Here is a 13,760-nt window from a genome sequence, read left to right on the forward strand (position 1 = left end):
GAAGCTGTCCCCAGAAATAAGCTGGTTCCCACCGCGGATGGGCGGGGCGGGGCCGGGCGCCTCCAGTCCCAGCCCAGCGGAGGGGCTGCTGGAAGGCCTGCCCCCCTCCAAGTGTCTGCAAGAGGTCTGTTCCCGAGCTTTAAAACCCTGAGCCAAAGCCCTGCATCCCGACCTCTCCTCTCCCGGCCAGTCCTAGCTGGCTTTTCAAAAGTGTGCAATTGTCTCCTTCCCGCCCAGCCCAATCCTCGCCCGGGACCAGCTGTGCGCCGCGCCGGCTTCACCCGGGACGCGATCGAGCGGCGCTCCCCAGTCAGGCACCCCCAGCTTTCCGCTCAGCAACCCGAGCCGCTCCGCAAACTTGGGCAGCTCCAAGTGCACGCTCTGCCTCTCGCCTGGTCCGTCCCTGGCGCGCCCGCTCCCCTCCACCGGGGCTGCCGGTCCCAGCGGGCCGGTAGCTTGCACCCCCTTGGGGTCGTCCTCCCTCCCCGAAGCGCGACCATGCTGCTAAGGGGCGTCCTCCTGGCAGTACAAGGTAAGTGCGAGGACCCAGGGGGACCCCCGGGGGGCGCCCTCGTGACCCGCTCCCGCAGCCCCGGTGGCCGGCTTGCCGTCCTGGGCTGGGCTAGCCGAGGGCGCCCCGGGATCCTCTCCGACAGCCGTACCCCTCTCCGAAGCCTGGAGTGGTGCTGCGGGTGCACGCAGGGCCCGCGGGGCAAGCGCCGGGGGCGGGGAGGGTGTAGTGGTGCACCCCTCTCGCGCCGCTCCCGCGCGCATCCCCCTCACTTTCAGCCCGTCCCCCCCCGGGGCGCCCCGAGTTGGTGCAGACGCTCCCAGGCCGAGCCCCAACTGAAACTCGTTTTGTGCCCGCAGCCCTGCAGCTTGCGGGAGCCCTGGACCTGCCCGCGGGTTCCTGCGCCTTTGAAGAGAACACCTGCGGCTTTGACTCGGTGCTCCAGTTTCAGCCCTGGTTTTTAAACGAGGAAGGTAAGGGGGCTCCCGAGCCACCCGGGCCCCGAGGTGAACTTTCCTCCTTGCTGGTTGGCTCTTTCTCAAGGGCAATGCTATCTTGGAGTTAAATCCCCTCCGGAGGAAAAGTGTGAGTCATGGATCCTCCTTCCAACCTTCAGCTGTGCGAGGCCGAGGAAGACGTGGGGGCGGGGATGCCCTTTGTTTACCTGGCCCCCGGGTGGAAGCGCTGAGATTTTCGCTCCCCGCCCCCCAGCACTTCCTAATGGAAGGGAGAAAGGGACACAGCTACTGACTGTCACCCTAGCTGTGTGCCCTCTGCAGGTTGTCAGCCTCTCTGGTCCTCAGTAGACACCTTTACCAGCGGGGAGAGTTGGATGGGAGGTAATTCTGTTCCCACACTGCAGAAATGGTTCCCCAATTCTGTGATGAGACCTCCGTGATAAGAACTCGTGGTTACGCTGTGCCTCAGTGTGTTGCTGCTGACTTCATCCTCGTACTTCTGTGGTGTTTGCAATCCAGCACTTAGCAAAGGAGGAAACGAGTCCATGACTGTGTGCCTGAGGTCACTGGGCTGGAGGCGTTGGTCATCGCCTCGCCACTACATACTGTTTGGGTTCTGGTGACAGTTTAAATGTGGGTCTTCGGATGTTTCTTCTTGCCCTTCATTATGTGGTAAAAACACAAGCAGCCCTCTAGCACTCCACAGCAGGCCCTGGGCTCACCCTCTGCTTTTCTTTCCCCCCCTCGGTGAGTCCATTTGTAGAAGCCTGATGCCCCAGGACATTTGGACTGGGGATAGCCTCCTTTTAAAAACACAGCAGCTTAAAGGAGATCAGCTTCCCCTCTGAGCTGTCCTCTGTCCCCAAGGCGTCCCAGCTGGCTTCCCCCGAGCTGGGTGGAGGCCACACCCCTGCTTCGCACGCACAGCCTGTCACCACAGCTTGCTCTGGCCCACGCTTCTCTTGGGCTTCTGTTGGCCTCTCGGACCCTCACGGGTGGGCGATATTACCCCGTTTTACAAAGGTGGCCATTTCAGTCTCAGAACGGTCAGACGGCTGGCCCACGACACATGGTGTCACTCCACAGCTGGCCCTGAGCTGTCTAGTTAAGGGGAAGAACCTGGAAGGAAGCAACTCAGTAGCAATCTTTATTTATTGCCAACAGTTGCCAGGTCTTGACCGCTACAGTTTACTTCGGGATGGTTGGGGAAAAAGCAACCCCTGACTTCCTACCTGAGGGGTTCCGACCCTGCTGATGGCCTCGGGAAGGTCTCTTTCATCTCGCCACCCCACCCTTTCTTTCCCTGTTCCTGCTGTGGGCGACGCACCCTGAGAGACCACTGGATGTGGACCGTGGGACGGGCATTATTCCCTAGCACTACCAAGCTTCTCAGGCTTCAGCTGCACAAGAATTACCTGGTGTGCGTGTTACACAGATGCTGAGCCCCTCTCCCTCTGCCTGAGTACCAGATTCACTGGGCCTGAGAATTTGCATTTCGAACAAGTTCCCGGGTGTTGAGGCTGGTCTGAAGACGATGCTTTGAGAACCACTGACCACAGTGTGTTTTTACACAACACACATATGCACCCACTCACACGCCTGTCCCCCAGTGCTGGTGGCCCTGAGCAGAGCGGGGATTGGTGAGAAAGGGCCACTGGCATGATGCTGAGACTGAAAACCTGCTTAAATTTTGTGCCCTCAACACGCCTCCTGCCTCACCCTAGTCCTGGCCCCAGGTGAAGGACATCAACATCACCCCTTAATCCAGGAGGCCCAGTCTCAGAGCCCCCACCCCCAGCAGGGTGGCCCCTCACGGCCTGCTCCGGGGTCAGTGGACGCGCCACAGCCGGCTGAGCTTAACCCGCCTTCCAGACCCACAGGAAATGCTGGCTTGGCCCGTTTGCACCCAAGTGGCAGTTAAACAGCGCCCCTTCGGGGAAAACAGGAAGATGCTTATAATAGGAGTAGGTGATTATGGTTTAATAGTATAATGGAAGCACTGTTGCTTTCCTTCTAGCTTTCTTTCTCGCTTCTAACGGCCACTGCTTTCTGGCTCAGGATCAGGACTACTGGCTTGGCTGGGGGGAAGTTAATTCATTCTCCTCTGAGCCTTCCCGGCAGAAGACAAGAGGCAGGGTAGGCCTCATTCTCTGGAGAGCAATGTTTTCCAAAGGCCAGAACTTGGACGCGACCAAGCGCCCTCCAGAGGGGCAGTGAGGTGTGCGCCTGCCGAGAGGCCATCGCTAAGAATTTCCGTTGTAAACCCGTTCTTAGGTTGGTCAATTAAAGATGATAAAATCAGCAGAGGCAGCAGTTTGGCAAGCTGTGGCCAAGCCTCTCTGCAGATTTACTTCAACTTGCTGCAGGAATCCTTTGAGACTGGTTCCATCCACCGCCACGTGTTGAATACACCATAGAAAGTTGTAGGTTTCAGAGACCTTTGCCCACGAGTATTTGGCATACAAATGGCACTTTCTGTATGTCCTCGGTCAGTAGGTTAATTTGCGGGGAGGAGGCCCAGTGCAGGGAATTAAGTAGGGAAACTGCGAATTGGAATCTCATCACAGGAAAATCAAATCTGGGGTAATTGTGTCAGGCCCTTGCTCAAAATATCCCTCCGCTGCCCCAAATTGTGTGTAAGGTCCGTTCTTTGGTGTATTTCCAGTATTAGGTCTCTAAGAGTCTGTCACTGCAATTCCAATGTCTCTAGTTCATGGCCATCTTGAAATATACTTGATCTCCACTGGGCATGGGATGGCTGAGTTTTGACCAGTATTGTTTGCTTGGATTGTGTACCACAATGGAGGGTGCCCCCAGAACAGGGCGGGGGCACCAGTGCCAGTGATTAGATGCTGCAGTCCAGTCTTGTCTGCTTTCTAGATTTGCTAACATTGCCCAATTTAGTTTAATTTCCCTCTACACTTTTTGGAGAATATTTTTATTTCCTCTAAGTTGTCAAGGGAAGTGAGATTATGTTAGACTCAAACTGGAATTCACGTCTAAATTTTAGGTTTGAATTAAATCCAGGAAAGAAGAGATCTATTTAATCCTATAAAAATCTTCTTTATTCCTTCATTCATCCTGTTAAAAAAAAAAAAAAAAAACTTGTTTATTCATTCACAGTTCAGAGAATACTGGAAGCTCTTTGGATAGTGGTCCTCAGGTGAAATCGAGACTGTTGGTTCCATTTACCCAATGCCAGCTGTGGGGGCAGAAGCCCTTTGGCTGAGGATTCTTGGAACCCAGTAAGTTGGCCTCACACTGGAAGAGTCACAATCAAATGAATCATCGGGTGAATTTTGGCTCCACTTCAGGCTGTGGACACCTTGGCTTAGCACCTTTGACCTAACTCTATAAGGAAGCCATTGGAGGAACTGAGGAAGGGGGGGGAGGTAAAAACCCAGACCAGGTACCGCTCCTTAACTGGAAGCTGAGAACGCTAAGCCCCCCAGAGGAAGGCAAACAAAGAAACATGTTAGGTGAACGGGCGATAAACAAGGAAATTCAAAGCACTTGTTTGTAGGGAATGCGTCTTTTGCACAACAGTGGGGGTCAGGGTTTGAGGAATGGCCTAATATGGAAGAGTGTGGATGGTATTTGTGCCTCGGAGCGAGTGATGCTATCTGAGGCAGGAAGACAGGCTACAAGGTTTGGCATTACCAGGGGGTAATGTGGGGGACGTGGTAGAGTGCGCTGAACTCACTTTGTAAGTACGCGCGTATGTCTTTCTGACGCCCCCGCTCTTTGTCCAAACCCATTTCTTCTCTCTTACAGACACTTTCAGCTACTTGGCCATCTGAGTTTCGGTTCTGTGCTCTGTCATGTGCCAGTTATTATTTAAAATGATAAATCCCACCTGATATTCCACCTACAGCCAAAAGTCTGCCTGGGAGCCCAAGAGGCCTTCTTGGAAGAGGGAGACCAGTCCTCCCTTCCTGTGAATTACAGCTCTTTTCCTGACTCTGGGAGAATCACCTTAGCATCCCCCCGACACTACCAGTTCATCAGGTAGTTCCCGCCCCCATGGGCCTGCTTAGACCCGCGTTGCCTCTGCCTGTTGGTCTCTCAGTACACTCTCAGTAGAAACACACTCCCATGTTGTGTGGAGACTGGAAAGCAGCACATTCTGGCGTATTCCTTTGATGTCCCTTGGAGACACAGTCAATCCCAGGAAATGGCCAAGTTACTCCTGCAGTATCACATGCCTCTCCCTGGGGCTGCCCTGGCTAGTGCTGCTCTCAGGTTGACCATAGCTGCCGTGTGCTGTGCCTGAGCCCAGCTTGACTCTGCCCTGGCCCTGCCTAGGATCCTAGATCTAGAACTGGGCTTTGGAATTCATCCAGTGCAACCTCCTCATTTTACAGGGGAGCATGCTGGGGCCCACACAGGCTGCCAGTCATGGTCATGGACCAAGCAGGGGACAAGGCCTCACTTCCTTGGCTCTCCACTTGTTCTATGCTTCAGCCTTAGTGCACTTCTCCTAACATCCCTGTCACTATGGGTCCTGGGCCCTGGAGCTTTGGTGTATTAATTATAAAATGTTGGAAAGTCTTCATCAGGGAATTAATTATATATTTCATACATATGGAAGAACATGGGTTCCAAAGGCACAGTGCTTTGGGCCTAGCAAACCCATAAAGCACTACATGTTATGCCATCTTGTGTATTGATTCACTCTTGCAGAGCTGTAGACATCCCACCTGCCTATAATCTTCAGCATACAGAAAAAGACCTGGCATATCGGAGATGCTCAATAAATATTTGTTGAATGGATAAATTTGCTCAATGAGTAATTCTAGTATTGGATGATTGAAAAGCCCTTATGCGTTTTCGTCTGTGCTCCCGGTTCATTCAAAGGTATTTCTTCATCTGTCTGATTGATGGCATGGAGTCTTTTATGAGAGTCCTAGCCAAACTGATCTCTTATCCCCTAAGCTCTTGGGCAGGTCCCTACCCCTTGGCCTCCCTGTCCATCAGTCTGGGTTCTTGGTTTCTCTTACCTGGCCCCTCCACTTGGGATTTAACCTGCCTGGACTGGCTATATCTGCCTGCTCCTCCCTGTCTTGACTGACTTTTTTGGACATAGGCTCTGACAGGCCCAACCTCCTTCCTATCAAGGCCAACACCTCATCTGGGTTTTTACCCTACTCAAATTAGCGTTGCCCAACAGGAAGTGGCTACCCAGCTCCTGTCCTCATCCCCCACGAAGCACCTTAGGAGTTTTACGATGCTTCCCTTCTCATAACTGCACAAGTCAGCTGTGGTCACCATATGTTGGGAGGAAAAAAAGAATCCCTTGTCGTAGGACTTTCTGCTTTCATTAACACCTTCAAATCCCCTAGCATACGGTTAGCATGTTTTGTGACTTGCATCTTGGCATATAGTATTTATAAAAAATTCGGATTCTTAAAATAGCACAACCTCCTTGCTAGGTCACCCCAGCAGTGGACCTACTTCTATCTCTTGTTAAATAATATTTGATTTTTAAGAATTGAAGTGAAACCCCATTATGTCAATGTAAGTGATGGGTATCTTAATACATACAGCTGGTAGGTAGTGATGGGTATCTTAATACATACAGCATGTGTAACTACCGTTACACATGGTCGTGACATCTTGGTTGTTCTCTGTATATATCAAATGTGTTTATAAATATCATATCATGTATATGGGAACATATCAGTAATTACCAATGATATATATATGAAATACCTACAGGAAGAAGGTAGTGCTTAACACAGATGAACATATTGCTAATGATAAATGAGGAAGTTATTTAAAAGCAAGGAACTTGCACAGTATATCAGAAGTTTCTGTTGTATGTATTAGGCCATGCCTAGTTAAGCAAAGCAAAATGTCTTATGTAATTTTGGCAAAGCATTCCCAACAAAAATTAAGAATTTATAGAGAATTCTCATACTATGCATTAAACCAGTGGTTCTCAACACTGACTGGATGTTAAAATCACCTAAAAATTTCTTTGAAAATTGTCATGTCAAGGTCCCACCCCAAGAGATTCTGATTTATTTGGCCAGAAATAAGACCAGACTTGGCATAGTTAATCAATAAACAAACACTAACAAATGAACAAACTCCCTAGGTGATTCTCATATGTGCCCAGGGTTGAGGACAGTGCTTTGTAAGGACTGCCAACTGTCCACCCCCTCCAGATGTAAGAAAGAAGAAATGCCCTCTTGTTAAGAATCCTTTGAATCTGGGGTGCTTGTGTGTCTCAGTTGAGTGTCTGACTCCTGATTTTGGCTCAGGTCATGATCTCACAGTTCATGGGTTCAAGCCCCATGTTGGGCTCTGCACTAACAGCTTGGAGCCTAGTTGGGATTATCTCCTTTCTCTCTCTGCCCCTTTGGCTCATGCTTGCTCTCTCTCTGTCTCTCAAAATATACAAATAAACCTAAAAAAAAAAAAAAGTATCCTTTGATTCTCAGTTGCCAGGAGAACCTGCACAGTGCCTAGAGTAGCACTCAAGGCCCCCCATGATTTGCCCCAAATCATAAATCTGCTCCCTTCCCTCCTGTTAATCTCTAATGTGCTGTTTGTCAACACACCCTTTAATTTCTTGCCTTTTTCTGTATTTGTATTGTTCTCCACATCTGTTTTCTGCTTTTTTATTCCCCTGATCCATCTTGGCCTATTGAAATCCTACTCTCCACCCCCCACCCCGCCCCCCATGCCTTAAGGTTTGGCTCTTTTTTTTTTAAGTGTATTTATTTATTTTGAGAGACAGTGGGAAGGGGAGGGGAGGGGGGGAGAGAGAAGGAGAGACAGAATCCCAAGTAGGCTCTGCATTGTCAGCACAGAGCCCAATATGAGGCTTGATCTCACAAACTGTGAGATCATGACCTGAGCTGAAATCAAGAGTTGGGTGCTTAACTGGCTGAGCCACCGAGGTGCCCCAAGACCCAACTCTTTCTTGAAACATTCTCTGAGTTTCCCCGGTAGATGAACATCTCCCTCCCCTCCCTTCCCCTGGCCTTCTTCACTTCCCACTGTGTGTCTTCTCCTTCGCCCCTCCTTGTCAGGGTCCCCACACCTTCACCTGGCCAGGACCTTACATCTTTGAGGACAGGGATCACATCCTCTCCACAATGACGGACAAGCAGCATGTGGTATCAGCAAACACTTCAAATTTAATCAATCTCTAAAGCCCTTGTTGAGATTAATAGAAAAAAAAAAAAAAAAAACCCAACCCTTGCCATGTTCCCCTGTGGTAAAAGAGGTTGTGTTTAATAATCCTTCCTACTGTAGGACTTCAAGGACTTTGGAGCTAGTGTTTTAATTTCAAAGTATAGCAGGAAAGCAGTGTTTCAGCTTGTCTCACCCGCAGGTGGTCTGTTCCATCTCTGACATACCGAGGGACAAATAGCCCTTGGATTATTGACTCATTACAGCTACCTAAGACCCTTGATCCTCTGTCATCACAAACAATCACAATGCAACCTTGAGAGTGACACTGCTCGGTCTGTAAAGTATTTTTAGCAAAAGATTATCAGACTTTAAGTTAGCTTTTGAGAGCTGTTTTTCCAAAGGAACTCAAGTGTAAGACACCAACAGTAGCAACCCTGATGGATAAAAGTGGGTAGAGATATTTGCTCTTTGAAGAAGCCCTTGCATATGGACATGGCAAATGAGAAAACCAAAGGATTGGGCTTGTGATTTAGTGAGATCTGTCAGAATATTTGCCTCCTCTACGTTATAAGAAAGTGATTTGTGTTTTGGGTGATTCTGAGGCAAAGAATAAGATAATAAAACAGAACAAAATGGACCATAACTTCATAGTGTCATGAATGAATCATACATTTTATAGAAAAAGCATCTAAGAATATCCATTCTACCAATGTGCATTTGGAGTGCCTATAATCTATCAGGCATTATATTAGTAGTCGGAGTACATAGAGAACAGGGAGTACGTACATGACCATGGTCCCTGCCCTTGGGACCCATACACAATAGGAGGAGACACGAATCTATAATTATGGTAGAGAGCAAACAGAACTGTACATAGTAAAGGATCTTCATTGTAAACAGCATAAGTTTGCTACTTAAATAAAGCAGAAAAGAAGCTTATTGGAAAAGTAGCAGCTTTCAGAATCAACAGGAAGTCTAGAGAGCTATATTTGGGCAAGAATAAGGAGTGCAAAGTGTAGGCAAGACCCTTCTGGAGGAACCATTTGTGTGACTTTGTTACTGGTCTGCTGGACCTGCCTGTTCATTATTCCTGTGGACAGTGGGTAGTGATGTGGCCTGCTAACCAGTCTAGTAGCTGTGAGGAAGGTTGATTTGAGGGAGATATGACTGGCAGTGGGGAGGCTTATCAGGGGACAATCCAGTGGTCCAGCTGAGAGTGGATGAGGGCTTGAAATGGGACAGGGGTAGCAGGAATGAAAGGGAGAGAGTAAATAAAATACCAGAAAGGGGACTAAATTGGCAGGATTTGTTGATTGATGGGGTGGGATGAATCAGAGGCAGAGTGACTCCCTGGCTTCTAGGGGGGGCAGCTGTTTGGTGGTGACCATAGTTGGGGGATTTCAGGAGCAGCATCATGTTAGGGGAGAAGGTGTGTTCCATTCTGAGTTGCATGGGAAACATCCAGGTGGAACCCTTTGATTCAAGAATCTGAAGGTCAGGTACAACCTGGGCAGGACTATGGCCTTGGGAATCTTCAGCATGAAGACAGCAGTTGAAATCTTGAGCAGGAATGAGATCATCCAAGAAGAACCATCTCGAGGTGGAGCCTTGACCTCACCGTGAAGATTAGGCATCCAAAAGGGGTGGTGGAATGAGAGATACAGGAGGAACCAGGTGTGTGTGAAGAGAATTAGGGAAGTATAGGTCACCAGAAGCCAAAGCAATTCGAAGTTTCAAGAGGAGCATGTGACCGGCAGGGCCGAGGGCAGCACAGAGGTGTGCGTAGAGGACTTATCTGTTGGAATTGACATTGTGGTTTCCATGGAATGAGGAGGACAGACCAGGATACCCTGGTGGAAGCATGAGGGGCAAGTGCAGACAACAGAGAATTCTTGGCAAAGAAATTTGGGTGTTCTCCCTTTCTTAGAGAGAGATTCAACCAGACCTACCAAAAAACTTGAGATGACAGGTTTTTGTTTTTATTTTGTTTCACTTTTTTTTTCTTTCTTTTAGGGAGGGGAGACTTGAGTTTGTTTATGGACTAAGTGGAAAGGACCAGCAAGAAAGTTTCTGGAGAGAGGGGGCCATCTTCATTAGCTCTGCATTAGATCCAATTTCCACTTGGATAATTCAGAAATGTCAAGAATATATGAATCTCACAGACCCATGCAACCCAGGAGCCCTCCACCAAATGGCTCAGTAACACTTGAGTGTCAATTTTAAAATGCAGGAAATTTTATTTCTACTGTAAATGCAGAGGATGTAGGAGGTTAGGCTGAATCTGTGGTACTTACGATGCATCCTGGAACCCTCTTCATAAGAACCAAAAACAAACCTTTCATAAGTGATAGGGGAATCTTTAGGTATAAGGAAACTTTAATGGCGATGTGGATTCTATTTCTTTAGAAGAATGGTTCCCAGTGAGAAGTGTGACGTGAAACCTGACGAAATAGTTATACAGTAGCTTCTTACATAGCCAGGTTCTGTGATCCACAGGTACCATTTCATGGCGTGTGCCAAGGACACTTGTCCTTATGTCTGACCTGCATGACAGTCCTGGGGGTGGTTATTATCAGTTATTACCATATTTTGCAGATGAGAAAGAATGAGATACGGAGAGATTAAGATAACAGGCCCAGGGCAACACAGTTGGAGAGTCAGGATATGGACTGCAGCCCACCCAGCTGCAAAGACTTGAGCTTCTCTTGGCCCTGGGCTCCCTCCCATCAGTGAGTAGGATGATGCCTTTGTACTTACAGAGGTCAACCCCAAGGACGACTGACCTGCAAGATTTATGCTTCTCTAGAGATAGTGGAAAACCTCTGCAAAATATTGACGATGTCGTGACGTTCCAGCTCTGGGGTTCTGGGCCCCAGCTACACCTGCCGTGTGGTGGTGAGGCTTTGGAATCAAGCAGGCATCAAGCAGAGATAGAGAAACATAATTTTACTTATTTTTGTCCACAATAGATGAAAGTTTACTTTTGGAACCATTTTAAGGATTCTCTTGTCAGTCCTCAGCGTAATCTTGGCAGAGAACTTGGGGAAAAATTTATAGCTTGACCTAAGACACTTTGGCAGTCCTAAGGAGTACTCCTCAACTTGAATTCATCCATCCCTACAGTGAAAGAATCAGAAGAGTACACAGATAAGTGTATTTTTTGCAAGCCAGTGGCCCCCCTGGACGAGAAGTTTGGTATGTACTCATTCTCTTACTCTTAACAGGATGGCAGTGTTGCTCTACAGCAGTGTGACACAGAACTTAGGTCTATGCTTAGAAAAATTTCCATTCCTTATTTGACAAACTTTTGCTTCACTGCCAAGGAGAACTCAAGTGTTATTTGGGGCCATGCTTATAAAAATGAAGATGACTTTAATATGCTTTAACTTCACCGAGAAGCTACCTTCTCTGCTCACTAATATTGTATGACTGAAACCATCTTGCCTGAAACTGTAACTTCACATTTCTTTTTTTAAGCTTCTGCAGATTTCTTCTGTGTTTGTGACTATTAAAAGTGGATAATAGAGAATGTTTCTTTGAAGGGTGTTATGACCGTGCATTAGTGCATTTTAAAATATAAGCTTTATGGAAACCCTTTGGTTTTCCATTACAAATCCTGAATCTTAAATCACACCATTGTTCCTGAAGACTGTTTCCCTTTTCCACAAATTCTGATGAGGACAATGTGAGTGAAACATTAATACCTTTTTTTTTTTTTTTTTTTTTTTTTTTTTTTTTTTTTTTTTTTTTTTTTTAAGAATCAACACTGGAGAGCAGACTGTTTTGAACTCACGTTTCATACTTAGGAGTAACTGGGGAAAGAAACCCAAATACATCCTAGGTTATATATTAGTTTTGCAGATTTTCATCTTTGTTGTCAACATAAAAGTCAACAAACTACCTACACATAGTTCTCTATTAAATACTGTATAATGAAAGAGAAATGATATTGAAGATTACATATTTAAAGATGTATAGTATAGGGACACCTGTGTGGCTCAGTTATGCGTCCGACTTCGGCTCAGGTCATGATCTCCATAGCTTGTGAGTTCGAGTCCCACGTGGGCTTCTGTGCCGACAGCTCAGAGTCTGGAGGCCACTTTGGATTCTATGTCTCCCTCTCTCTCTGCCCCTCCCGGTCATGCTCTGTCTCTCCCTCCTTCAAAAATAAATAAACATAAAAAATATTTAAAAAAATAAAATAAAGATGCATAGTATTGACATGAAGTTATGATTCATTTTTAGTCTCGGGCTTATGGAATAGAACCTCTTTGTTATCCATATACATATGCTTTAAAGGGTGCTGAATTTAAAAGGACACTGGCAGTTGTAGGGCGTAAACTCCGGGCTTGTAGACCACATCCCCATTTAAAGAACGTATCAATAATTACCAACAATGTCATGTTCATGTTTGAGCCAAGTGGCCTCTTGTCTGTCAAGTATGCTACTAAACATCTTTTGAGAGAGAATAAAGGTGACTTATTTGTCTAACAGCTCAAAGCAGACAGCTCAGTTGCTAAGAAAGTTTCTCTGTCCCTCCAAATATCTGTCAAGCCTCTGCCTCTCCACAAACTCGGCTACTTACAAATAAAAATTGCTGGAAGATGAACAGGGTGTAAAATGGTTTATATTTTTAATTAGCTCCATTCATTTATCATTTTGGTTATCAGGAAGTCACTCATAATTGTGTGACTGTGTCCCTGTCATAAAATAAATTTGGACATATTTGCGAGGGATCTCTTGCTGAGCATAATATTAGCCTAGTAGTCTAAGAATTCTTAGAAAATTAATACATCTTGGAAAAATAGAGACTGTTCACTATCATCCTGTTCAAATGTGCAATCAATCACAATCACACAAAAGACACTGCATTTGAGCCTCAAGTGATTGGAAAACTTTTTCTGGGACATATTTGACAAAGGTAGCAAAGAAGAGAGAACTGCAAGAATTCAGAGTTCCAATCTCCTTTAGTCTCCATCACCAACCACTGGGTGCATTCCAGAATGATTTGCCATCACAGTGCTACCTTCAGCTGGGAGCTGAGGATGGTGTGTGGCACATTTTATTTAAATATTTTGAGAATGGACATATCAGTGATCATTTTCTATATTTATCCTTAAATCTCATTTCAGAGTTGCTAAAAAAAAAAAGACCCTCAAAGACCAAAGTTGTATTTGCAAGCATTTACTGAGCACTGGCTGATTGTGTTGGCACTGAGCCAGTAAACCTAGAAGAAAAATGAATAATAACAATTATTTTATATAACATTTATTGAGCAATTATTATGGATGTCTTGCATGTATAATCTCATTGACTGTTTACAAAGACCCCATGAGGAAGACACTCACTACAGATGAAGAAAGTGGGGTTTATAGATTTTTTTTTTTTTAACATACCCAGAGTCATGGAACAAGCAATTGATGGGGCCTGGATGTTAACCTGTGTTTGTCTCCACAGACTAAGAAAATAACCATTCTGCTATTTTCGTTTTCTTTTCCCACTCTCCCTTGTCACGATGTCTTAAAGGATCTTCGTAATAGCAATGATAATAGTAGTTACAATAGTAGAAAACTCTTATGGAGTAATTTCCCTCATTTATTGGCTGTTCCGTATGTTTGATGTTATTAACTGATTCAATTCTCCCA

General features: G+C 46.5%; 1 protein-coding gene across 4 annotated transcripts in view; it reads left to right on the forward strand.

Annotated features, from left to right (window-relative positions):
* Positions 1 to 13,760, forward strand: part of MAMDC2 (MAM domain containing 2) — a 317,683-nt gene that overhangs the window by 168,825 nt on the left and 135,098 nt on the right. For 3 of the 4 annotated variants that reach the window (XM_042912057.1, XM_042912058.1, XM_042912060.1), the window contains 2 exons: positions 238 to 532; positions 871 to 984. In XM_042912057.1, coding sequence (XP_042767991.1) covers positions 499 to 532; positions 871 to 984 — 148 coding nt within the window. In that variant the 5' untranslated portion in view covers positions 238 to 498. Of the gene's footprint in view, positions 1 to 137; positions 533 to 870; positions 985 to 13,760 lie in introns of those variants that run through there. The other variant, XM_042912059.1, reaches the window with a different exon arrangement.

This window comes from Panthera leo, chromosome D4 (assembly GCF_018350215.1).
Source record: "Panthera leo isolate Ple1 chromosome D4, P.leo_Ple1_pat1.1, whole genome shotgun sequence".
NCBI lineage: Eukaryota > Metazoa > Chordata > Mammalia > Carnivora > Felidae > Panthera > Panthera leo.